The sequence below is a fragment of the Pimephales promelas genome, chromosome 9, assembly GCF_988280905.1.
Source record: "Pimephales promelas chromosome 9, fPimPro1.hap1.1, whole genome shotgun sequence".
In the NCBI taxonomy this organism is placed as follows: domain Eukaryota; kingdom Metazoa; phylum Chordata; class Actinopteri; order Cypriniformes; family Leuciscidae; genus Pimephales; species Pimephales promelas.
The window spans coordinates 15,740,934-15,766,539 of NC_142777.1; the positions used below are offsets into that span (position 1 = coordinate 15,740,934).

Genomic DNA, 25,606 nt, shown 5'->3' on the forward strand with positions numbered 1-25,606 from the left:
AAATAAAGGAAAGAAATGAAAGTAAGACGAGTCGGATGGCTTGACTGAGCTGAATTGTAACCCTGATCTTGATGGGTTATTCGTCTGCTGGTCGAATTTGGTCTAGTCGATGTAGAAGCATGTGGACATGTTCTTTGTTTCAGAGATAAGCACGAACAGAACACTCTCTTGCTGGTTTTAGAGAGAGGCACGGACTTAACAGTTACAGAACAGAACAAAAATCATCTAGCAAAATCCTCTCCTTCTTCTGCAATCTGAACATGAGGTCCTTTGTTTGGATCTTTAACTTAAACTCTAGTCCAACCTCCAAGAAACTTTAGGCCAATGGGTAATGGCATGATCTCAGGAGGTGGACTTACTTCTTTACTTATCATAATTTATGCATGGTCTGTGAGCTGGTCTCCAGCACTTAGCAGAGACAAAAGACCATCGTTTTAACCTTATGATAATTATAGTCATAAAACAAAACCTTTTACGCAGATTTCAATCAAGCCATCTTTTGAATTACGAGAATACGGTTCGTTTAAGAGCAAACGAGGCATTCACACTTCTAATGGTTGTATAACAATTACAAGAGTTAATAGTTAACAACAATTACATGATTATTATGTGATCTAAGCATAATAACACATGAAGTGTAGGAACAACAAGAATTATGATTGGTTATAGGTCCAAGAATTGTTCTGTGGTGAGTTCATATTATTTTATGTGTGAGATCTTCGATCTCAACCGTAAGGTTACTGAGAGTTCAACTCGTAAGGGGGACGAGGAGATGTGTTCTGTGGAACATCTCTGTCAGGAGATCAAAGGGGCTTGGTTGTGATGCCTCTCGTTCCACCATTTTGGAGCTGACCTGTCTCAGTAAAAACATTAACATATGGACTCGTTTCTTCCTGTGGCATTCTGTTGCTATCTGCAGGACCATAAAAGTCTTCGGAGGGGGGTTTATTGTCCCCCAAAGCAAACTCTTGGCGCCGTTCTGTGACTCTGGAATGTGGGCTCCAGAACTTGGAGTGTTGAAGCCATGTGAATTAATCCCATGAGAGATTAGTTTGATTAAGTTGTGTTTGATTCGCCTTGATTCTCTACATGCTGCGAGAAAAGCCTATACATCTTTACATCTCTCCTCACGCGCAGTATAGCCGGCTAGCCGAAACTCCTTATTTGTGTTTACGGGTGTGACGTAATGACGCAAAGACATGCTCAAATTTCCCGTGGAAACCCACCAGTACCAATGGAATTAAAATCATTATTACAAGCTATCCGTTTTGAATCTAGCTATGGCAAGCAGATAGTTTTGACCACTGGCCACTTCAAAAAAGTTACCGACAACAGCTTTAACAGTATGAGTAAGCACAAAATCAGGAAGGCCTGTTGAGCCTGTAACCCGAGAACCACACTGTGTGGGAGCTCATAACCAGGAAGGCCTAGTGACGTCTGTAACCTGGTGACCACAGTATGCTGCATGCTGGGAAGTCAATAGAGTGAGTAAGCTCATAACTTGGGAAGGCCCGCTTAGGGCCTATAACCCAGCAACCACCACATATGGGAGCTCATAACCAGGAAGGCCTGGTGAGGCCTGTAACCTGGCGACCACAATGAGTGGGAGCTCATAGCCAGGAAGGCCTGGTGAGGCCTATAACCTGGCTACCACAATAAGTGGGAGCTCATAACCAGGAAGGCCTGGTGAGGACTGTAACCTGGCGATGACAGTAAGTGGAAGCCCATAGCCAAGGAAGGCCAGGTGAGGCCTGTAACCTGGCGACCACAGTATGTGGGTGCTCATAACCAGGAAGATATGGTGAGGCCTGTAACCTGGTGACCACAGTAAGTGGGAGCCAATAGCCAGGAAGGCCTGGTGAGGCCTATAACCTGGCAGTCACAGTTTTTTTTTTTTGCTTACTCTATTTTCCTTACCAAACATCACCTCGCTCACCATGATCCCCGGCTCTATACAGGAGGCGATTTCTGAAAAAGAAGAGAAACAGAAAGTCATTGCTTTTTCAAAAACCATTTCCACTATTTTTACTAAAACCAGGGAAACAAAGGCGCTCCTAACACCAAGCTGAAGTGGGCCATCAGAAAATTCTTAAACTCATCATGGGCCCCACCCCAGGCCTGATGTAGGAAGAGCCTGGGAGCGATGGTGTTTGGAGACAGGATCCCAAGAGGCGATGTCGAAGAACATTTACTCTGCATCACCTCTCTGAGATCCTGCCTCCCATGGGAGTTTCGTCTCTTGCGCGCCCTGCTCCCCCTATTGGAAGGAGGGGGCGCACGGGAGGCGACACTGGCCCTCTGGGCTCGCCTGTGATCCTCAGACCATGACGGACCGGGCTCTCCCGCCTGCCTGGGCTGGGCCGAGGACCTCCGCGGTATGCAGTCACTTAAATGCCGCGGAGCGCGCCCTCGCCTCCCTGAACTTCTAGACCACCGTCTCGACGGAATTTCCGAAAAGCTCGGAAGACGAAACTGGCGAATCGAGGAGAAAAGTCTTATCTTTCTCCCAGATGTCAGCCTGGTTGAGCCACAGATGCCTCTCCGTGACCACCATAGCAGCCATCGCACGACTGATGGAACCCGCAGACTGCTTGCTGGCCCGGAGAGTCAAATCCGTGGTGCGGCGCAGCTCCGCAACCACGTCAGGGGACAAACCGGCCCCCTGATCGAGGTCCCGCAGCAGGTCAGCTTGGTAGGCCTGAAGGACCGCGAGGGTGTGCAGAACCAAACCCGCCTGACCTGCCGCCTTGTACGCTCTGCCATTCAAGTGCGAAGTTGTCTTGAGCGCCTTGGATGGCAGGGTCGGAGCTTCTAGTGAGGATGGCCGACCAGAGGCGAGATAGTTAGCCAACGTCTCGTCTACTGGTGGCATCAACACATACCCATGCTCTGCGGCTCCCTCCACTTCAGCGAAACTAGCCCGCTGATGCAGATGGAGACGCGCAGAGAACGGGTGCTGCCACGCCTTCTCGATCTCAGAGTGGAGGGTGGGAAGAAATGGAAGGCTCAACCGAGCTGGTGGTTTACGGGTGGGGAGGAACCGGTCGTCCAAAATACCACAAACGGGCTCCTCCCGGATGCGCCTCCACTCTAGCTGAAATCTATCCGTGACGCACCCCATAACATCCACCAGCTCAGCGTACACTGGACAAGAGGGCTGAGATGGTTCGGTCTCAACCAAACTGACATCATCCAAAGCCAACTCTTGCCCGGCCCGAAGAGAACCATTTACAGATCCATCAGAGAGAGAGAGCACATCCTCAACATTGATCTGTAACTCGCCCTCGTCAGCTGGTGAATCATTCGAAAGGTAAACGCCCCTTTCCAGCTGATCCGCCAGCTCCATCTGAGAGCCCCATGAGCTCAATCACCGCTGAGCCTCAGCCCGAGCGGGACCAGAACCGCGGGGTTCAGATGCCATACCCACTTCCCTCGAGAAGTGGGACGGACGAGAGCGGAGAGTTTTGATGGTAAAACCCTCGCAGTTCGCGCAAGAAGCTCCCTCGAGTGCTTCCCGCGCGTGCTCTTCCCCCAGGCAGAACACGCACAGATCGTGTGGATCTCCCGGTGTCAAATATCTAGGACACGGATCAGCACACTTGCGGAAGGTATTCTGCCGCTTCTCTGCACGCTTCATCTTTGAATCGTTGATTTCGAAAACAGACAAACAGTCCCTGAAGACGAAATATGTATTGTCACGGTTTCAAGGCGCCCTTCTTGTACATCCCGATTGACGCACTCATCATTCAAGCTGATGATGCACGGGCTGTTTCCGGTCAACCTGATTACTGTGAGTTGATATTTGATTTCAGACACCTGTCACGCCTGAGGCATTCCCCATTGCGTCATTCGACGTATTGTTGATTTCCCTTCGAAAGGGAACTTTTTGGGGTTTCTCCAAACTGTAACTCTCCCGGATGTGGAAAAGACAGTGAAGATGGACCCAGAGAACAATACGAGTTTTACATTGTCCACAGCCCAAGATTTCCTCTGTTGGCACCAATGAAATCGACATTTGGCATTGGTACGAGTGTACAAAGTATAGCAGCAAGACTATGAATATTGACTGTGTGGAGCTCCAGACGAACAGCTTTGGTGGAAACAGGAGAGTCAAGATGCGTGTTTAATTCTGCAGTGTTTTGGGCAGCTTTTGTTTTATGTTTTTTAGGATACAATCCGGGTTAATACCCGTACATCATTTTAAGACAGCTTCCAAGACAGCTTATACAGTATGAATCGTATAGCACTGTATTGGCCAATGTTTCAGTTTCATTGTCCAACCCCTGTGAATTTAAGCATAAATATACATCGCTAGACAAGTAATAAACCTAGTAATAAACCTAAAATCTAGTTAACGTATAATTTATTTATGGCTGAAATGTTGCATGTATATGTAACAAGCTAGGTATTTATCATAATGTACTTTTTTTAAGCTTGAGAGCCCCAGTTCTCTTTAAATTTCATTGAATGTAAAAGAGCAGCATGAACATTCTGCCTAAAATCTCTTTACACTTGCAGAATGCAAATCATATGCTTTTGGAACATCATAAGGGTCAATAGATTGAGAAAGATTTGTCATTTTTTTGGGTGCATGATATATTTTACATCTGAATATATATATTTTACATCTGAATATATATATATATATATATATATATATATATATATTCGCTCACTCGTTTCTATTTAACCTATTCTCTTTATTACCACTTTACCTCTCTTTTCTCTCAGTATTTCATAAATATTACCATGGCCCTATACTTGTCAATGGAAGCACAGAGGATCTGCATCGTTTGGGTGTAATGCTTCTTCAGACAGTGAACGGAACAGAGAATGGAGGCTCACTGCCTGCATCAATGGTTCTAGGCACTAGGGAGCTCCCAATTCTCTGCCTACTGCTGATGCTGGGAACACTGTGGCTGGGATATGTCCTGTTCCTCATCAAGAGAAGGTAAAATTAACATAAAAAGTTAATTATTTTTTCTAGAACGAGGAATCCCCTTTTCTATATGGCCACACTAACTCGAAATTCTGATGTTTTCTGGTTTCTTTCCAGCACATTCCTGCATGCTAAAGTCAGAGAAGTGGTGTCAGACTGTGCATTGCCGATCTCTGTGGTCATCTTCTCTTTTGTGGGCACTTACCTCTTCATTGGCATTCAGCGTAAGCCCTCACGTCAAAACAATCACCTAAAATTATAATTTTGTCTTTTTGCTTGTATCATCATTTTCAGTACACATATAGAAAAGGTTCTATATAGAACCTTAAAAGGTTTTATATAGAATCTTAAAAGGTTCTATCAGTGCTTCGTATTTGGAACCCAAAAAGGTTCTACACAGAACCCTTTTTAAGGGTTCTTTGTAACCAGGAAAAAAGTTCTATATGGAACCTTTTGGGTTCATTCATTATCATTTGTTTTGTCCTTTCCGGGTTAAATATTTCATATTATTGACAAACATCAAGACCCTAAAAAGTATTTAGGAATGCATGCGAATGATCACAAAATTCAAGATATGGAGTTAGAAAATGTATATATTTAAATCATTTTATGTAGTCACCTAGAATCTCCGTGTCCCGTCCAGGGACCAGTCATTGAGTTTCCAGAGGTCTGGACGTGTGTGCCATAGAGTGCCCCTTCTCCGAGAAAGTAGGTTATTCCTCAGAGGAATGGGCCAAAAAGGTGCTGTCGCGAGGAGCATGCGTTCTGGGAACCAGGTCCGGATGTGCCAATGCAGCGCAACTAACGAGACCTGCTCCCCGTCCTCCCTGACCTTGCACAGTGTCTGTGCGATAAGGCTCACTGGGGGAAACGCATACTTGGGTCAGCTGTTTGGCAGCACATCCGTGCCAAGGGTTCCGTCGGGTCAGGGAATGGGTTGAGTCCGGAGAGGCAAACAGATCAATCTGTGCGGCTCCGAAGAAGTCCCAGCTGGACCGCCTGGGGATGGAGACGCCACTCTCCCATAAGCGTAGGCTGTCGTGAGAGCTCGTCGGCTGCACGATTGAGCACGTAAGGGCTGTGAACAGGCTGAGCAGGCTGACGGAGCACCATGTCCCTGTGTTCGCACTACTGATCCCAAGACTGAGCCAGAATCAGCCAGTCGTCGATATAGTTGAAAATTCAAGAAGAATTTGATGAAGACGCGGGGCGACAGAGACAGCCCAAAGAGCATTACTTTGTCCTGATATGCCTCGAACGCAAACCGCAGGAATAGTCTGTGTCAGGAAGAATCGAGACATGAAAGTACGCGTCCTTCAGGTCGATCCGATCGCTGCAATCTAATCTTGGGGACGGATGCACTTAAATGCATTTCTGCGTGAGCATCTTAAACGAGAGCTTGTGCAGGGCCCGATTCAAGGTTCGCTGGTCCAAGATTCGTCGTAACCCACTGCCTTTCTTGGGTACAATGAAGTAGGGGCTGTAAAACGCTGTCTTCATATCAGCTGGTGGAACCGGCTCGATGCCGTCCTTGCCAGTAGGACATCGATCTCTGCCCGCAAGACGGGGCATCGGAACTCCACACAGAGGAGAATTGGATGCCCCTTGGGAGGGCGCCGGGCAAACTGAATCGCATAGCCGAGCCTAATGGTATGGATGAGCCAGAGAGACGGGCTGGGAAACACTAGCCAGGCTCCCAGACACCGCGCAAGCGGGATCAACAGGACCACAGACGTACCCGGGGGTGGGGCAGCGAGGTGGTACACAAGGACTTGGCTTGGGCGAGTGTGTTGTAGCACACTTACCTGGTTCTAGGGTTGGGCAGATGGTGCGTGGGAAGGCTTGGTGGCGTCCCCGAACTGTACACTGCTGTCGGCTGGCGATGGAAGAGGGGGAAAGGAGTGGCAAGGAATTGAAGCGTCGCTTACTGCAATCCACGGCCTCTTGTGACCCAGAGATGGAAGAAATTGCTCTTTTATTGTAAATTTGGGTACCGCTGTGGGTAGTTTTATTCTTCTCTTTAAAATTTGAGTTCAGTCTGTAAAGTTGTTGAGGTCTCTTCTGAATCTTTAGAGGAGTGTACAAAGACCAATGTGAGAGGGGACAACAATAATTGCCACTATTTTAATGACTATTAGGAAGAAAACAAATAAAAAACTTTTATGTAACTCAAATATTAGGTATTTATTCCACAATTATGCCTATTATATTTATTTTTTTAACAATTATTCCATAATTTATTGAGGGCCCAGTTCTTGACATCACCCTTGACATTAAACATTTCATAACACATAACATGTGTTTTGTGAGCTATTGCAGAGAGTGAGTAAGTAATGGCAGAATTATAATTTGTTTAATGAATAATCACTTTAATTATTTCAATATGCTGATCCACAGTTCCAGTATTCAACTTCCAGAATGGAACTGTATTCAAAGTGGCACCTTTTAATCAGCTGACAGGGATGAACATATTAAGCGCATGTGGTCTTGGCTTTCTCCTTGCCTTGCTCATCTTCATTGACCAGAATATCGTGGTGTCCCTCACCAATGCCCCAGAGAACAGGTATCAGTAGTGTCATTTAGTTAAACATTGAATGTTTGTTTTCATCCCGCAGTGCCATACTTCTCAGTTGGCTAGCATTCCATTGGTTTACGTTTTCCTCACGCAAACCAATGTACAGTAAGTTAAAACACTGAAACAGCCATTATTCACAGTGTCAGTTCAGTGTAGACAGTTGTGGGTGGTGCTGAGAGACAGCATATGAACAGTTTTGGTGTACGTGCATCCGTTTCAGACTGCTAAAGGGAACGGCGTACCACTGGGACCTGATGCTCTCTGGGTTTATCAACATCTTGTTGTCTGTGCTGGGGTTACCATGGATGCACGCGGCTTTCCCACACTCCACGCTACATGTGCGTCAGCTGGCGAGAGTGGAACAACGAATGGAGGGGGGCCACCTCTATGAAACGTGATGGCAAACACCTACATATACACTTAAAGAACACAATTTTCGCAGTATGTTTAAAGCTACACTGTGTAACTCTTTATTCTTAGCTAAAAACACTTAGTTCTTTCAAAAATATGTGTGCTCATTAATGTACATTTACTTCGTTCAAGTAATAAAGTATTCTCGGGAGTGTATAATTTGCCATTGAAAATACATATGGAAAAGGAGTTCTAATGTCGGTCGCCATGTTGCCCATCCATCTTGAAAGTACATTAGCCAAAGAGGGACATACCCGTTAATGAAAGCTTCGCCTTTCACGTTTACATTTGAGTTAACACTCATGGACGAGGTCGAACTGGAAGCCATGTTAATCTTGGACTACATTGGCCACCGTAGGAGTTCAAACGAAATCAGAATTGAGAGGAACAGAAACTAATATTCACTGGATGGTCATATATCTTTACACCGCTAGATGGGGGTAAAAATCACACAGTGTAGCTTTAAACATGCATGATGCATATGAGTTAGCAAGTATAACACATCAAGTGTGATTAACAAGACTTGTAAAACACGTCCTTATGTGTACTTGCAGGATAGTCAGTGTAAAGGAGACGCGACTTACTTCATTGGCTGCCAACATCCTGATTGGTTTGTCAGTGTTTTTGCTGCCAGTGCCTCTGCAGTGGATACCGAAACCTGTTCTCTACGGACTCTTCCTGTACATCGCTCTCACGTCTATTGATGGAAACCAGATGTGTGACCGAATGGCCCTTCTGCTTAAAGAACAAGTGAGAGACTAAGACTAGTGAACCAGTAACAAACTGACATGTATTAGTGTATCTTGTTTTGATTAAAATTACTTTTCAAAAGTTTGGGGTCAGTAACAATTTTTTTCTCTTTTATTCTGTATACAGAATAAAAGAAAAAAAATGTATTTACTGTCAGAACAAAATGTCTTTACTGTCACTTTTGATCAGGCATAATATTGAGCAAAAGTGACAATTTATAATGTTACAAAAGATTTCCATCTCAGATAAATGCTGTTCTTTTGAATCTGTTCTATTCATCAAAGATTATTAAAAATATTAAGCAGCAAAGCTGTGTTCAGATAATAATAAGAAATGTTTCTTGAGCAGCAAACCACCATATTAGAATGATTTCAAAAGGATAATGTGAGACTGAAGACTGGTGTAATGATGCTGAAAATTCAGCTTCGACATTATTAAATTACATTTTAAATATTGTCAAATACAAACAGTTTTTTTTTAATGCAGTCTTGATGAGCATAAGAGACTTCTTTAGAATAAAATATGAATGGGCCAACCCCTTTGAAATAAGGTTTGGCTTGATTAGCACTGCCCCGTAGCCAAAACTACACCATTATTGAGAAATTCATCTTTCTCCATTGATGGCAATTTAAATTGACAATAAACTACAAAAATCCAAATATGCTGAGTGATGAGTGTTACTGTATATTAAGAGCACCATTCAGTAAAACTCAAGTAATTAAGTTTATGAATACACATACAGTAATACAAGCATTTCAACATGCCCCAGTAACTTAGTTCATTTAAAACCATTCAGGTTCCTCTGATTATCAAACACAAGACTTTCTAATCTCAATCCTAGTCTCGTCCAGATCACTCATTATTATCAATGATACTTTGCATTACATTTTGCATAATGTAATGCTACCTTTGGAATGTACAACCGCTGTGAAAATCAATAAAAGTCAGCATACAGCTAGTGTAGTGAGGGACTAATTGTGGCTGTGGAGGTTGTTTTTGAGTTTCATGGTGGCCATTCGACCATGTTGAAGATTTACAGGTTTAAAGTCAACATGAAATGTCATTACCAACAGGTTTTAATGTATGATGTATTTTGGAATGAAACAGGGCAAATCCGAGTTTTTGACTTAACAAGGCGCACCAAGCATCAGACACTGGCCACAGTGAAATCTCATTGGTTTAAAATTCTACTCCCCGTAACATCAGATATATTCTGTGAGAATGTACAGCAGTTTTTTTTTTGTTTTTTGTTTTTGCTGGAAATCATGTCTAGATAGGTCACTGAATGTGTATTAAAAGGATAGTTCACCGAAAAATGAAAATTTGCTGTTAATTTACCCTCAGGCCATCCAAGATGTAGGTGTTTTTTTCTTCTTCAGTAGAACAGTAAAGAGGATTTTTAGCTGAAACGGTGGTCCTTGGTGATTCTTTTAATGCAAGTCAATGGCTACCATCACTTTGAGAGTCAACAAAACATACTACATGCAAAACAAAATGAATCCCCCTTGCTCCTGAGTCCTGACCACACATTGAGGTCTTATGAAGCGAAAACGATTGGCTTGTGCATGAAACTGAATATTATTCACAACATTATTACCTATCCACAACCTCGGTAAACGGTCCTGAGTACGTGTTTTCGGAGCGCAAGCTTCGTCGCATTACGACATTTATGCGGGAGCTGTGAAAAATCAATCATTTTGATTGAGATTTCACAATAGCACATAACCTTTCTTTTTTTTATATAGTTTGCGAAATCCAGGATAAGCACAATTACCACTTTGATGAGCAGTACAACACACGCGTTTTCCAACTTTGTTGTAATTAAACACAACGGTAGGCCTAGGTCACGAGCAAGTTTGCTCCCTCGCACAAGCTCACGATCCAGACTGCCATGACCGCACTTAGGACTGTTTGACAAGGCTGTGGATTAGAGGTAATAATGTGGTAAATAATGTTCAGTTTCTTGCAGAGACTGATCATTGAGCTTTACAAAACCTCACTGTGGGGGACGCTATTGAGTACCGCATGGAGTAGCAGGCAGTGTTCTGCTGAGCTCCTCTCCATATTTAATTATTCGGTCATTGTTTTAAAGGGGTGGTTTACTGCTTTTTTTTTTCATTGCATGATTGTGTTTATGGGGTGCAATATAACATGTATTCGTGGTTTTTCTTAGAAGAGGAATTATCTCAATTGGAACCCGAATTTCATCTAGTCCCTCTATCTTGCAGTATATTCTTCAATTAAAGTATGAATACAAAACTATTTTATCAGGAAATGGGATCAATTGTTGAGAATAAGACAAAACATATTTTGAGTTTGGGGATAAGCCACATAAAGGTTTACAAGCAAATAAAGCCGTACACAAAATTAAATAAAAAGCAAGGGACGTGTTTGTGGGTCCTGAAGGTATAAATGTTTGCTTTAGAGAATATTATGAACAATGGCAAGAGGGGACATTTCTAATTGTCTTGGACATTTGAATCTTCCTAAAGTGAGTGATCTTCCTGAGTGATTCTGCCTGTGAGGCTTTAAACTCTGAAATTACTATTGTTGATTCTATAAAATATTTTCCTAATGGCAAGGTGGTGGGGCCAGAGAGTTTCAGCATTGAATTATACAGAAATTATTCTGTAAAGCTGGCTTCCCTTTTACTGAGGATGTTCATTCTCTTGAAACTCAAAGATTCCTTGACTTCCTTGACATTTTACGATGCTAATATATCGCTAATATTAAAAGAGGGTAGGGATGAGACTGAGCCTTCATCTTATCGGCCTATTGCATTACTTAACTCTGATTTTAAAATGTTTTCAAAATTATTAGCTAATAGGTTAAATACATTTCATCCAATATCAATATGGATCAAACTGGTTTTGTTCCTTATAGATTTTAATTGTTTAATGTTAGAAGATATAATTTACCATATACAAAAAAAGGCTCTAAAGTGGCTGCTCTGTGCTTTTGATCAGTTGGAATGGCCTCATGGTGAGAGTTATGGAAGAATATAGGTTTGGTAGTCGTTTTGTGGCATGGATTACAATATCAAATGCTCACCCAACCTCTTCCATACTACAAATCAAGAAAAGTCAAAGTCCTTTTATTACATCGAGACAAACGTCAAGGATGTCCCCTCAGCCCTTACTGTCCCCCAACTTCAATCGAACCCCTTGCGATCAGTATTAGAAACCATCCATCTATTGAGCCTGTAAGACTGGGAAATGTAGATCATCACATCTTCTTATATGCAGATGATGTTTTCATTTGTCAAATCCTGAGAGGTCAGTCCTGTAATGCTTTCATTATGATGAAGAAATATTAATAAAGGAGGCTCTCCTTGAAATATGCACGCAGAATAACTCAGACTAGGAGGTTTTATTAGCTTTTATCAGACACGCAACATCAGCAAACTACACACTGAACTTTACTGACAAGTGCTAAAGTCAATAAAAACACACAATGCAATATCTCTGGCAATAATTGTGATCAAAACCTTCCTATTTTATTGACAAAGTCTTTAAAAAAAACATTACATTTAATAATCCTTTCTTTTATCTGGTGTTTTAAAGCTCACAGAATATCAAAAATACATTTACAGAAGCCAAAGGAGATGGGCTTCTCCGTTTCCAACCCGATCTCACGGGAATTCGTACGAATTTTACGAGTTACCAAATTCGTATGAATTCGTACGAATGACCTACCCCTGACCCCGCCCCTGAACATAACCGTCACGTGGGTTTAGACAACTCGTACGAATACGTACGAGTGAGGTCGTATGAATTAGTACGAATTAGCCACTTTTGAATCACTCGTACGAATTCGTACGAATTGGTCGTGAGATAGCGTAGCCGTTTCTCCTACTGTACATGTCCGGTGTAAATCTGCAGAGCGCTCTCTTACCCATCTCTTTTGGACATTCCCTAAACTTTATGAGTTTTGGTGCAACATTTAAGTGGTTCTCTGACATGGTTTTGTCTTTAACCCTGATCCAGAGATCTCATTATTTGGATATTCTGTTTCTTTGTCAGACCATAATGTCTCTGTACAAAGCACTATTATTTATGGTTTAATTATTGCTAAGAGCATCATTCTAAGACTCTGGAAATCAGATACTGTTCCTCAGTTCAAGACATGGTCAACTTACCTCACTGGAATACTCCACATGGAGAGAGAGTGGTATGGAATTATGGGTAACCTTGATGCATTTTAAAGTATATGGTAACCATTTCTAGATCGACTTAACCAGGTGTATGCATGACAGACAGGGCATTGTACGCTGTCTGCTCTGAGTACTGAGTTTTGTTTGTGCTTCATTACTGAAACTGCATATACCCTGGTTATTCTTACACTCTAAAAATGCTGGGTTGTTTTAACCCAAATTTGGGTCAAATATGGACAAACCCAAACGTTGGGTTAAAAATGTAATTAAGAAATGTAACCCAAAACAACCCAGTGTTTTAGGGTGTACTTTTCAATTTATCCATTTTATTTTATTTTATTTAATTTCTCTATTTTATTCTCTTTGATTTCTTTTTATATTATCGTTATTAATGGTGAATGATATTAATAATTATTTATATTGTTGTTTCTGTTGATATTATCATTCACTGAGCTTTATTGTAAAATGTAAAAATCTAATAAAAATACTTATTGAGGCCTTGTTTTGTTTTTGTTTGTGTCGTCAGGGTCCGCGGGTACTCATTTTATTTTGCCTGTGTGTTCTTTTGTTGTTGTTTTTTACTCTCAAAGTGATGGTAGCCATTGACTTGCATTAAATGATTCACCAAGAACCAACGTTTTTAGCTAAAACATTTCTTTATGTTCTATTGAAGAAAAAAATACCTACATCTTGGATGGCCTTAGGGTGAGTACATTTTCTTTTTTGGGAGAACTATCCCTTTAAGAAAGTAAATAGGATTATATTTTAGGTTGACTAACATGAAATAATACAAATCTGTCACTGATTATTCTCATACTAATCTTAATCTCTGTTCCCAAGATGTCGTATCCACCCACTCACTACATCCGCAGAGTGCCGCAGAGGAAGGTGCATTATTTCACAGGCCTTCAGATTGTTCAGCTGATCATCCTGTGTGTGTTTGGGATGTACCCTCTTCCCTACATGAAGATGATCTTTCCTTTACTCATGATCATGCTCATCCCAGTAAGGTATATCATAGCCTTTATATTAGGAGGTTGGGAAAACTATACAATAACACTACATAAATCAGCATGTACTAATATCTGAATTACTTAATAGTTACTTCATGATTCAGAAAACGTAACTCATGATTAGTGTGGATGTAAAGAAATGAACCGATAAAGAGCTATCCTTAAGTATGACAGGAGTCATAAGGATTCATGTATCAATAACAGGAGCCTTAACTACATGTTAGTAGATGTTTGATGGTTAATGCATTAAATAATATTTAGGGGTAAACTAAACCAATCGGTGTCCGTAAGAGGGAATGAGAAATATTTTGACTGAATTAAATTTAAACAAATTATTATTGTCATAATTTAAACGATTGACATTAGCAGCTTCGTCATAAATTACTGAATGCCACAGGATTAGTTTGTCATTATTTTCACTGATCCTCCCTATCAAACAGAGCAAATACTAAATCCACTATTTTGTGATATTTTCTTTCCCATCAAACTAAACCTACTTTGACTTTCAACAGTTCCCAAGGAATCAGTTTCCAAAAACATAACCAAACAGGAAACATGAACCAAGGTCAGGGGACCTTTGCTGGGATCAGTACAGTTCACTTTCCATCCACAAACAGGCTTTGATGATGATACTGTACCTCCGTTCTCTGACTTCTTGAAAATCCACACAACGTTAGCCTGGTTAAAACCAGACCATTCTCAGTTGTAACCAGTGGTGGAGGAAGTACTGAATCTCAGTACTTAAGTAAAAGTACAAATACCCAGATAAATATTTACTTTAGTAAAAGTAACACAATGACAACCATACTTAAGTAAAAAGTAAAAAGTACTTTATTTTAAATGTACTTTAAGTATTAAAAGTAAAAGTACTTGCATAACAATTTATTATCTTAATGTCTATTTTCTAATGATTAATAAAACATTTAATTCTAACTCATTCAACCTAATAGCCTACTCCTATAATGATGTTCAATAATGATGGGAAAAAATTGTCACCATTTCTGAAACAAGCTTGCAATTAGGCAATATACACATCATGCTTATCCTTACTATATGTTAATAACTATGTTTGGCAGTAAATGCGATTCATTTATGGTGTAATTCTGAACCTCTTGGCTTGCCATATCCTAACCAAACCAAACATATATTACACACGGTGTGTTTCCTATGCATGTAAAAACAAATTTTCGCGTATGAGTTGCACGATAAACACACTGCGTGCGAGACGCATTTAGTGTGACCTGGTTGATATACTGTATCTATGGCAACCAAACGTCACTGGTGAGACAAACGTGCAACGAACGTACGGACGGTCAGATTACGTTTTGGCAGGGGAAAAACTGATCAGAAAATGTAACGAAAATGTAACAGAAGTTGTAGAAATGTAGTGGAGTAGAAAGTATAATAATTGCTGCAAAATGGAACGAAGTAAAAGTAAAAAGTAGGCTCTATTTATTGTACTTAAGTAAAGTAAAGATACGTGAAAAATGTACTTAAGTAAAGTAACGAAGTATTTGTACTTCGTTACGTTCCACCACTGGTTGTAACTGAGTTATGGTCTTTCAAAGCTTTCAAAAACAAGGGCGTTAGAATATTGTCTTTGAACTTTTTGAACTTTGAACCGTTTTTGTGGTCTCTCTTTATATCTCTATGACATCGCTGTCTATGAGTAATTAGCTTTTGAAATGGATTTACTTAATGTAAAGTTCACGAGGATTGTAATGTTTAAAGCAGATGTCTTAACAAATGTCAGTAGACCGGGAAGATTTTAAAACGAGCCGTTCATTCATAAATAGGCAAGATCACTGTGAAAATATAGACCGGAAGACAAAAAACCATGATCGCAATGCTGAAAAGGGGTGGGGCTACATAAGGTCTATACAAATTATTTCCAAAGGGCTGTACACCAACGGCTGTAGCTCAAATGCCTCTGGGCGCAACTGCATAGACCTAAAACCAATCAGAGTGATGAAAGAGATGATGTATGCAGAACGACGTTCGTCTGTTATAGAACAACTTCGTTTGAATAAACGAGCAGACACTGATTGGCTACTTTACGTTTGTTTAAAATTAACAGCAAGACAACTAGAAGTGAATGTCCTTTCCATTAAATAAATCACACACAGTAAACAAAACCTTAACAAAATAAACTTTGCCATTTAGATGCGCAAACTGGGTGCCAGTATGGTGAGACGTGGTAGCCTATATGCTAGGGCAGATTCGGCTTGAATTCATTCATCCTTGGACGCGACGCGGCGCGTGCTGTTACAAAAAAGCCGTGCACATAGCCAATCGAAATGGGGTCTTGGCGGTCTTGCACTATTCAACGCATGAATGCGAATAGAGTCATCTCCAGCAGTAGCAGCCTTCAAAGCATCACTAACTCCGCCCCTGTTTCCCTCGTAAGCTGATGGTATTAAACATTCTCAATGATAAAAAATGTTTGTAAAAAAAAAAAAAAAAGTATTTTAATAGCATGGTTTTGGCAGTTATAGAGTTCTAATGACAGTGTTCAACTATAACCGTCACGCCCCTAGTTCCACGGCTGCATCCATCTTTATAAATGTATAAAATCTACTTCACCGTCTCTGTGCTGTCGTCGATGTAAAGCCCGCCTTCAACATTACAGATTGGTGCCGCGATTTCGATGGATTAGAAATGGGCTTGAATGAGCTCTTTGCCAGACTAACATATAGAGCAAATCTAAATTTGCTGGAACTTGTCTGGGTTTCCCCAGGCTAACAAAACGTCACTTAATTGAGCTGAATACTCGTTGTACTAGTACATGTGTACTTGATAGTATGTGTATCATAACTCATGAGCTCAATTAGTGTATTAAGTATGATGTGCCCCCTGAAGTAAAGTCATGACAAAATAATGCATTAACAATCTATTAGTTCATAATAGTTTCTGGTTAGTTAATAATGAGTTAATCATGATGTACCTCCTCAAGTAAAGCATTGACACAATAATGCACTTACAAATCATTGACTAAAATATGAATAAACATATAGATTAAGAGTGCCGTCCTTATTCCTTTACACCTTATTTACTTTTATTTAATTAAACATTAGGACCTAAAAGAAAGCCCAAACATACCTGTAAAGACACACATAAGGCACGTTTACATGTACAATAGAGCACATCCATAAGCTAATGCTAATCAAAGCATATGCATTTAATTGACAAAAAAATACAGTTAATTACTGTACATAACCTCCTGAAAAATCACAATACAAAATACATTCAAACATGTCTTTAATTATTTATTTGTTTTATCAAAGCAGGCAACACGTATTAGATTCAAATGCTAGCATTACCTACCTAAAGTAATGAGTGTCCCACCAGAAACAAACCCTACATAGTTTCGTTCCTATGACTAAACATAAATGAACCATAAAAATTAGAAAATAGTTGAGATCAAATTATATGTATTAATGGTACAGAGTCTAATTCCACGTTTGATTAGATGGATCTGTGTAATTAATGGCTAAATAATCATATTATGTCATTCCAATTATTTATCACAAAGCTGCAGATGGCAGATTATGATTTAACAGTTTAAACTATGACAGCATTAAATTACGTGCTTAATTCAAATTCAGCATAGTACGTATTTATTCTTACGGAGCCTGGTTGATTTAGTTTACCCCTAAATGTTAATTAATGCTTAAACTATCAAACATGTATTAAAGTGTAGTGGCTGCCATTATTCATGCTTGAATCCTTATGACTCCTGTTGTAATTAAGAATAGTTCTTCATTGGATCTTCAAGTTAATATCTTTACTAATCATGAGTTCATGTAGAAGCACCTATTAATTCAGGTATTAGCATATCATTATTCTTGTACTGTCATTGTAAAGTGTTGCCAAGAGGTTTAAGTGATCATCACTATAATAATTACAATGTTTTTGACAGTATAAAAAAGTATCTGGACAGATGATGCACACTTTGTGGTAATACAAATTTTAAGGCAAAATACATGTTGCCTGATTTCAACACAGACAAATGCTATTTGCCATAACATTCTATGAGGTGGTAACATGTTGTTTTCTTTGCAGGAACTACTTGTTGCCAAAGATCATTGAAGCGAAGTACTTGGATATCATTGATTCTCAATACATGTAAATGAAAAAAAAAAGGGAAAACATCAGCATTAACACTTTTAAAGTGCTTATACGGTATGTATTTTTGTTAGGAAATACGTTTTCTGGCTGTGAAATGTGCCTTCAATATCTGTTATGAATTCAATCTTTCTAAAGTAGTCCCTGCCCATTTTTATTTATCTAGTGCAGTCATAAACTCTTTTTTTTTTCTTCCCATGATTCTTAAGTGCCTCGATGTTCAGTCACAGCATGTATCTGGCACTGGGATTTGCAGTGAGCAATATTATTATTTTATTTTGCCATCTGAAGCTGCACACCGAAATATTTGATCAAACAATACAGCAGAACAAACACATTTTAAAACACAATCTCAACACATTTCATTCAGAGCTTACAGCCTTCTGACGTGTTTAGGTTTCATAAAATGCTTAAATGTTCTGATGCTGGTATCCACTAGATAGATCTTTAAAATCACATCATCACTACCATAACCTGACTCTTATTCATAATACAAAACAACTACCCTTTTGAATGAATGATGAAAACAGTGTTATACTTATTCTCTGTCAATGGAGAAATGTGTCCCGCTCTCAAAACACATCTTTGCATTATTGTGGGGGAAAAAAATGGGGAACAATTATGTTATTGTTTTGATATAAAGTAGATTTATATATATATATATATATATATATATATACACTCACCGGCCACTTTATTAGGTACCCCATGCTAGTAACGGGTTGGACCCCCTTTTGCCTTCAGAACTGCCTCAATTCTTCGTGGCATAGATTCAACAAGGTGCTGGAAGCATTCCTCAGGGAGTTTGGTCCATATTGACATGATGGCATCACACAGTTGCCGCAGATTTGTCGGCTGCACATCCATGATGCAAATCTCCCGTTCCACCACATCCCAAAGATGCTCTATTGGATTGAGATCTGGTGACTGTGGAGGCCATTTGAGTACAGCGAACTCATTGTCATGTTCAAGAAACCAGTCTGAGATGATTCCAGCTTTATGACATGGCGCATTATCCTGCTGAAAGTAGCCATCAGAAGTTGGGTACATTGTGGTCATAAAGGGATGGACATGGTCAGCAACAATACTCAGGTAGGCTGTGGCGTTGCAACGATGCTGAATTGGTACCAAGGGGCCCAAAGAGTGCCAAGAAAATATTCCCCACACCATGACACCACCACCACCAGCCTGAACCGTTGATACAAGGCAGGATGGATCCATGCTTTCATGTTGTAGACGTCAAATTCTGACCCTACCATCCGAATGTCGCAGCAGAAATCGAGACTCATCAGACCAGGCAACGTTTTTCCAATCTTCTATTGTCCAATTTCGATGAGCTTGTGCAAATTGTAGCCTCAGTTTCCTGTTCTTAGCTGAAAGGAGTGGCACCCGGTGTGGTCTTCTGCTGCTGTAGCCCATCTGCCTCAAAGTTCGACGTACTGTGCGTTCAGAGATGCTCTTCTGCCCACCTTGGTTGTAACGGGTGGTTATTTGAGTCACTGTTGCCCTTCTATCAGCTCGAACCAGTCTGGCCATTCTCCTCTGACCTCTGGCATCAACAAGGCATTTCCGCCCACAGAACTGCCGCTCACTGGATGTTTTTTTCTTTTTCGGACCATTCTCTGTAAACCCTAGAGATGGTTGTGCGTGAAAATCCCAGTAGATTAGCAGTTTCTGAAATACTCAGACCAGCCCTTCTGGCACCAACAATCATGCCACGTTCAAAGTCACTCAAATCACCTTTCTTCCCCATACTGATGCTCGGTTTGAACTGCAGGAGATTGTCTTGACCATGTCTACATGCCTAAATGCACTGAGTTGCCGCCATGTGATTGGCTGCTTAGAAATTAAGTGTTAACGAGCAGTTGGACAGGTGTACCTAATAAAGTGGCCGGTGAGTGTATATATATATATTTAATATATTTAATTACATAATTCATGCACCAGAGGACTACATTTCATACAATATTGATAATCAATCGGACATACTTTTTCAAAGGATTTTGTCGTATCCAATAAACCCTACTTTTTTTTTTAAAGAAATTAATACTTTTGTTCAGCAAGGATGCATTAAATGCATTCCGAAAATAATGTATCACTGTTTTCAACATTGATCGTAATCAGAAATGTCTTTTGAGCAGAAAGTCCTATTAGAATGATTTCTGAAGGATTATGTGACACTGAAGACTGGAATAATGATTCTGAAAATCTAGATACAATATGAACTTTAGGACAAATAGTGATATTAATGTTGCCTGTTATAATGACTGTATACAAAATGAATAAATAGCTTTGCAATTGATTAAACACTGAACCTCCCATTACTTTGATAGCTTTTTAAAAGTGCATTAGTGCTTTAAATCTTTTATTGTCCATTGTGTGTTTTTATAGGGCATATTTTAACAATGGCACATGGACCACAATGATTGTGATTGTGATTCATCTGAAAGTTGTGTATCCTAGCAACATGTGAATAAAAGCCCACCGGTAGTGAGCACGAGCTCAGAGGAGTCAAGAGGGCTCGTGTACTGCAGTCTGATGAGGAGCTGTTTACATGCAATCAAAGGCAGGTCTCTTAAGACACAAGCCTCTAGCAGCACTGCAGAGATGCATTCACCTGTGTGAGCCAGACAAAGGATTAAAGACATTTCCATGAGGTTTCTGTGAAATGGAGAAGTCAAGAGATTAATAACTAGCAGGTCTGTAGGTGAATTGTCTATTGTTCTGGAAAAAATGTGTCTTCATTTACTCAACTCCACCAAATGCTTTATTTTCTTTCTTCTGTTAAACACGAGAACCAGCCCGTTGTCATCCCAAGGCGTCATCTAACTGACGCTTTTGACTATGCGTCAACATCCGACGCTTTAGGCACCCTTTAGCGTCAGTTAGACAGTGATCTAACCTAGAACCAGAGCGATATATCGGCAGACCGATATTATCAGCCGATATTAGGCATTTTCCAAACTATCAGTATCGCAGTTATAACAACGCATTCTCACCCCAAGGCGTCACCTTTGACCATGCTTCAATATTTGACGTTTTAGGCGCCCTTTAGCGTCACTTACATGACGCGATCCTACGGCGTCATCTAACTGACGCTAAAGGAAAGCGTCAGTTAGAGGACGCGGTTAGGTTTAGGTGTGGGGTGGGGGTAGGGTACACGCAATCCTAGGGCGTCATCTAACTGACGCTAAAGGGCGCCTAAAGCGTCAGATATTGAAGCATGTCTAAATGCTTCCCAAGGCGTCAGTTAGGTGACGCCTTGGGGGTGAGAATGGGCTGGTTATAATGGCCGATAAATGAATATTTCAAAAATAAAATAAAAACAGACGAAACACGCTTGAACCATGTCATGAGTGTTGGAGTTGTATAGTTTGTCCACCAGAGGGGACTCTACACCGTCCTTGTTGGCAACACTCGTTGAGTTGGTCACGATACATACATTGCTTGAATAACAATTAAAAGAACATCCCCAAAAGTTCTCTCAACTCAAATAAGCATGACAAAATGTGACTATCATGTCCAGTTTAAAATAAATAAATAAATAAAATATCGGCCGATATATTGAAATATCGGATTTTAAAACCCAAATATATTTGTATCGTTTTCCGCCTTCAAAATACTTTATCGGTCGGGCTCTAGTCTAACCCTAACCCTACCCCAGACCTAAACCAACCCACGCCATCTAATTGACGCTAAAGGTAAAGCGTCAGTTACAGTAGATAGCGTCATCTAACTGACGCTAAAGGGTTCCAAAAGCGTCGGATGTTGAAGCATGGTCAAAAGTGTCAGTTAGATGACGCCTTGGGATGAGAATGCGTTGTGAAAACAGATGTTTTGCCCAATTGCTCTTTCCCATAATTTCCCATATAACAATACCCTGCTGAAAAAGCATTGCTGGTCATCAGCTTAAGGCATGTTTTGCATGATGGGACCAGCAAGGGAGGATGATTGCTGATTTGCTCGTCACCAACATGGGAAGTGGGAGTGGACTCAAAAGTATGAGAAAAGCCAACGCTATCTCGCGACCAATTCGTATGAGTGATTAAAAGATAGCTAATTCGTACAAATTAGTACGACCTCACTCATTGGAATTCATATGATTTGTCTAAACCCACGTGATGGGTAGGTTTAGGGGCGGGGTCAGGGGTAGTTCATTCGTACAAATTCATACGAATTTGGTAACTCGTAAAATATTTACGAATAAGCAAAAATCGTACGAATTTGTACGAGAGAGGGAGTGTGAATTTTTACGAAATCCCGTGAGATAGGGTTGAAAAAGCTTGCTGCATGGTCCACCAGCTTGACCAGCATAAACTAGCCTGGACCAAAATAGAATTCATGCTGGTTAATGTGTTTTTTTGTTTTGTTTTCTTTTTTGTTTTTTTTGTTTTTGTTTTCAGCAGGGTAATAGTAGTACCATAAAACAATTTGTGCAACAAGTCATATAGCATTGTGTGACTGAAGACAGAATGAATTTAAAGTTATTACTCATTATCTTCCCCTCTGTTGTGACCATAGACTGTAAAAAAATATGGACAAAGCGTCTGCGACGTCACCCATAGACTTTCTGAAGAGCCGTTTAGAGGCTGTTTATGGGGGGTATGGGCAGAGCCATATTAGAAAATCTTGAGAAATACAAAATACAAATGTTCAGAAAGGATACAGACGTGGTATGATTGTGTCAGATCATGGCAGAGACATCAAATTCCACTTGGCGCAGCCTGTTATCAGCTGTCAATCACAGTTAACCGCCCTTATTCACCCCCCTCACAGAAAAAAATTCACCCCCCTCACAGTTGTCCGGCAATCGAAAAATACAGTAAAAGTCCATGGAACCAACCTGTGAAAGCATGAAATTATGCTGTGAAAACGGACATTTTAACATGGGATCTATGGATATTTGCTCCCTTTTGGGACTTCCCTCTGGTGGATTTTAGATGTATTTCAGTTTTTCGCACTTCCGGGTATGCTTCATGTTTCAGATTAGAATGTTTCCGTTTGGTTGTGACTCAGATCTCATATTTCAACACATGCAGTGCACCCCAGAGAGCTAAAACACACACACACACACACACACACACACACACACACACACACTATGAGAAAGCGGTGAAATGAAAGAATGGGTTTTTAAATCCTCTTTGCATTATAATTGCTCCCAAATATGCTGTTAATTTACAGTGTATTTTCATTCCATTTATTTCTTCTGTCCTGATAGTGATTTTTATTAGATTTTTGTTTTTTTGGCCTAAAAATGAGCTAAATGAGCACAACAAATGACTTTGATTTTTCTTCATTCCCCTTAAATTAATGACACAGCATGAAACAGCCCATTTTATTGTCTTCATCATAGTTGCATGGGGGCAATCAATAATCTCAGAAGTCTTCACATTGATCTCATTCTCAGTTTTTGATAGGCAGCACACATTATGTATGTATGTGCACACATTATTTTGTCTAGAATGATAAATGTGTGAATTCTTCATGTGTTGTACCCAATTGTACTGTAACATTGTATTTCCACAGTGCAGCAATTAAAGTGATTTCAGCCTCTTTATCTTAGAATTATGTGCCACAAAATGGAAAGAAAATAGCATGACCTAGATTTTAAACAAGCCGTATTTTATTGTGTGCTTCAAAAAATACCTTTCATTCTCCTTTATTCAGAGTACAGATAGATTCTGAAACAAGCCTTGTTTGGTCATTTTCTTTGTGGCCTTTATGTCATAAGTAATACAAATTTTCGAATATTCACATTGCATCGCCGGCTAATTTACATAACTGCTTTGCAGGGAGAGGAAAACATGTCATCAACACACCCCCATCCCTCTCACCTTCTCATCTCTGTATGAAAATGAATGCCTTAATCTTCCCCTTTGACATTCAACAGATAAGGTAATCAATGAAGCATGCTGTCTGTTTTCTCTCTCAGAGCAAAGATGTGTGCGCACTATGTGTTAAAAGCCTCTGAGTCCTTGATGAATTCACTCGTCCTATGATTTGCTTTCAATTGAAAGTGCTACCACACACAATAGATCACTGGACAGCCTAATTTTATGTGTAAATATAATGTCCGCCATTTCAAAGACCAGATATCCCTTTGGATTTCAATTACATGTGGATATACTACAAATATTATAGTATTCTACATATATTACAAAGCAGTTCTTTATATTTCTTAATATATTTAAAATCTTAATACATTTGAAATCCAGTACTGGATTCAGTATCTGGAAAAAATGTCATCCAGTATCTTAGCTCTATTCACACAAATACTTCACAAATACCCAATTAAGTGTTTGCTTGACAGATTAAAGTCACCATGTTTTTTGTGGAATATTCCAGTATTTATTATAAATGATTTTTCTGTGCAAATCAATATTTTTTTTATTAATTTATTTATATTTTATTAATTTTTATTACTTATTATTAACTAATTTATATATATTTTTTTATTAATTTTAATTTTTTTTTTTATCAAAATAATGTTTTCCAGTGGTGGTAACATCCATGTATTTTACTGAGTGCAGAAAAACCTGTCAAGCAAATAATATCCACCAATAGCAAACCACAACCATCCAACCAGTTTCCCAATGACAAAATTAAGTGTTACAGGCTTGTTAACGCAGGTAATGAAGCAGGATCGAAATGTAGCAGTTTTATTAAACAAACTAGAATAATCTTATATCGGATACTGAGGAAACATCAACATAACAACAAAGCAGGAAGCGACAACGACAGACCAGGAACAGACTGAAACACAGGACTTAAATACACATGCTTCGTCCCAATTTGTATGCTATCCGTCCTAAATAGTATTCGAAAATAGAATTAGTATATCCCAAATCGTAGTATGTTAAAATGAGTGTTCCAAAGAGACCCGGATGGTCTACTATTGAGAATGCCAATTGCACACTCCCTCAAAACTTGTGACATCTGTGGCATTGGGCTGTGTAATGAAACTGCAAAAGAAATGGGGGCAAAAACAAAAGTGTTGAGTTTATTATTTTGTTCAGTGTATATTATAAACTTTAAAGGTAATTTTGATCACTATCTTCTCAGATGTGTAAAAGATTAAGGCAATTATCAAAGTTTAATTAAATACTTTTTTAATAATGATTTTATTAATTTTGATCATTTTTACATGATTTTTTACCTTTAATCACCCCTTCGCATATTTTGACTCATATACGTCACAATTCGTACTTTGCATGTGACGTCACAAGTACTGGCTGGCAGCCAAGACATTGTTCTCTAGCAACAAAACCCAGTAAACTAATCAAGGATCTTGCCAGGACATCGCCAGTTTTATTAATATCCAAAAGATGGTGTTTTGAGGTGTAAAAGACATGCCAGATAGTTGTTGTGCGATTGGATGCACTATGTCAATCGTGTAATCTTAACATAAATGTGCTTACACGTTCACCCTTAGGCGAGAATAACACAGTCTCATCCCAAAAAGTCATTTAACTGACGTCTTGGGACGTCTTTTGACCACACGTCAATATCCGCCTTTTTAGGGCCCCCTTAAACGTCGGTAGATGGCGATCCCGGGCCGTCATACAACTGACGCTTTACCTTTAACGTCAGTTAGGTGACAGGTTAGGTTTATGGTTAGGTTTAGGTCTGGGGTAGAG

At 39.9% G+C, this 25,606-nt stretch overlaps 1 protein-coding gene across 2 annotated transcripts in view; it reads left to right on the forward strand.

Annotated features, from left to right (window-relative positions):
• LOC120461118 (solute carrier family 4 member 11) overlaps positions 1-20,275 on the forward strand; it is a 46,263-nt gene extending 25,988 nt beyond the window's left edge. For both annotated transcript variants that reach the window (XM_089134784.1, XM_039649250.2), the window contains 7 exons: positions 4,732-4,951; positions 5,057-5,163; positions 7,337-7,502; positions 7,735-7,908; positions 8,480-8,675; positions 13,669-13,838; positions 17,904-20,275. In XM_089134784.1, coding sequence (XP_088990910.1) covers positions 4,732-4,951; positions 5,057-5,163; positions 7,337-7,502; positions 7,735-7,908; positions 8,480-8,675; positions 13,669-13,838; positions 17,904-17,970 — 1,100 coding nt within the window. In that variant the 3' untranslated portion in view covers positions 17,971-20,275. The remainder of the gene's footprint in view (positions 1-4,731; positions 4,952-5,056; positions 5,164-7,336; positions 7,503-7,734; positions 7,909-8,479; positions 8,676-13,668; positions 13,839-17,903) is intronic.
• The last annotated feature ends 5,331 nt before the right edge of the window (positions 20,276-25,606 follow it).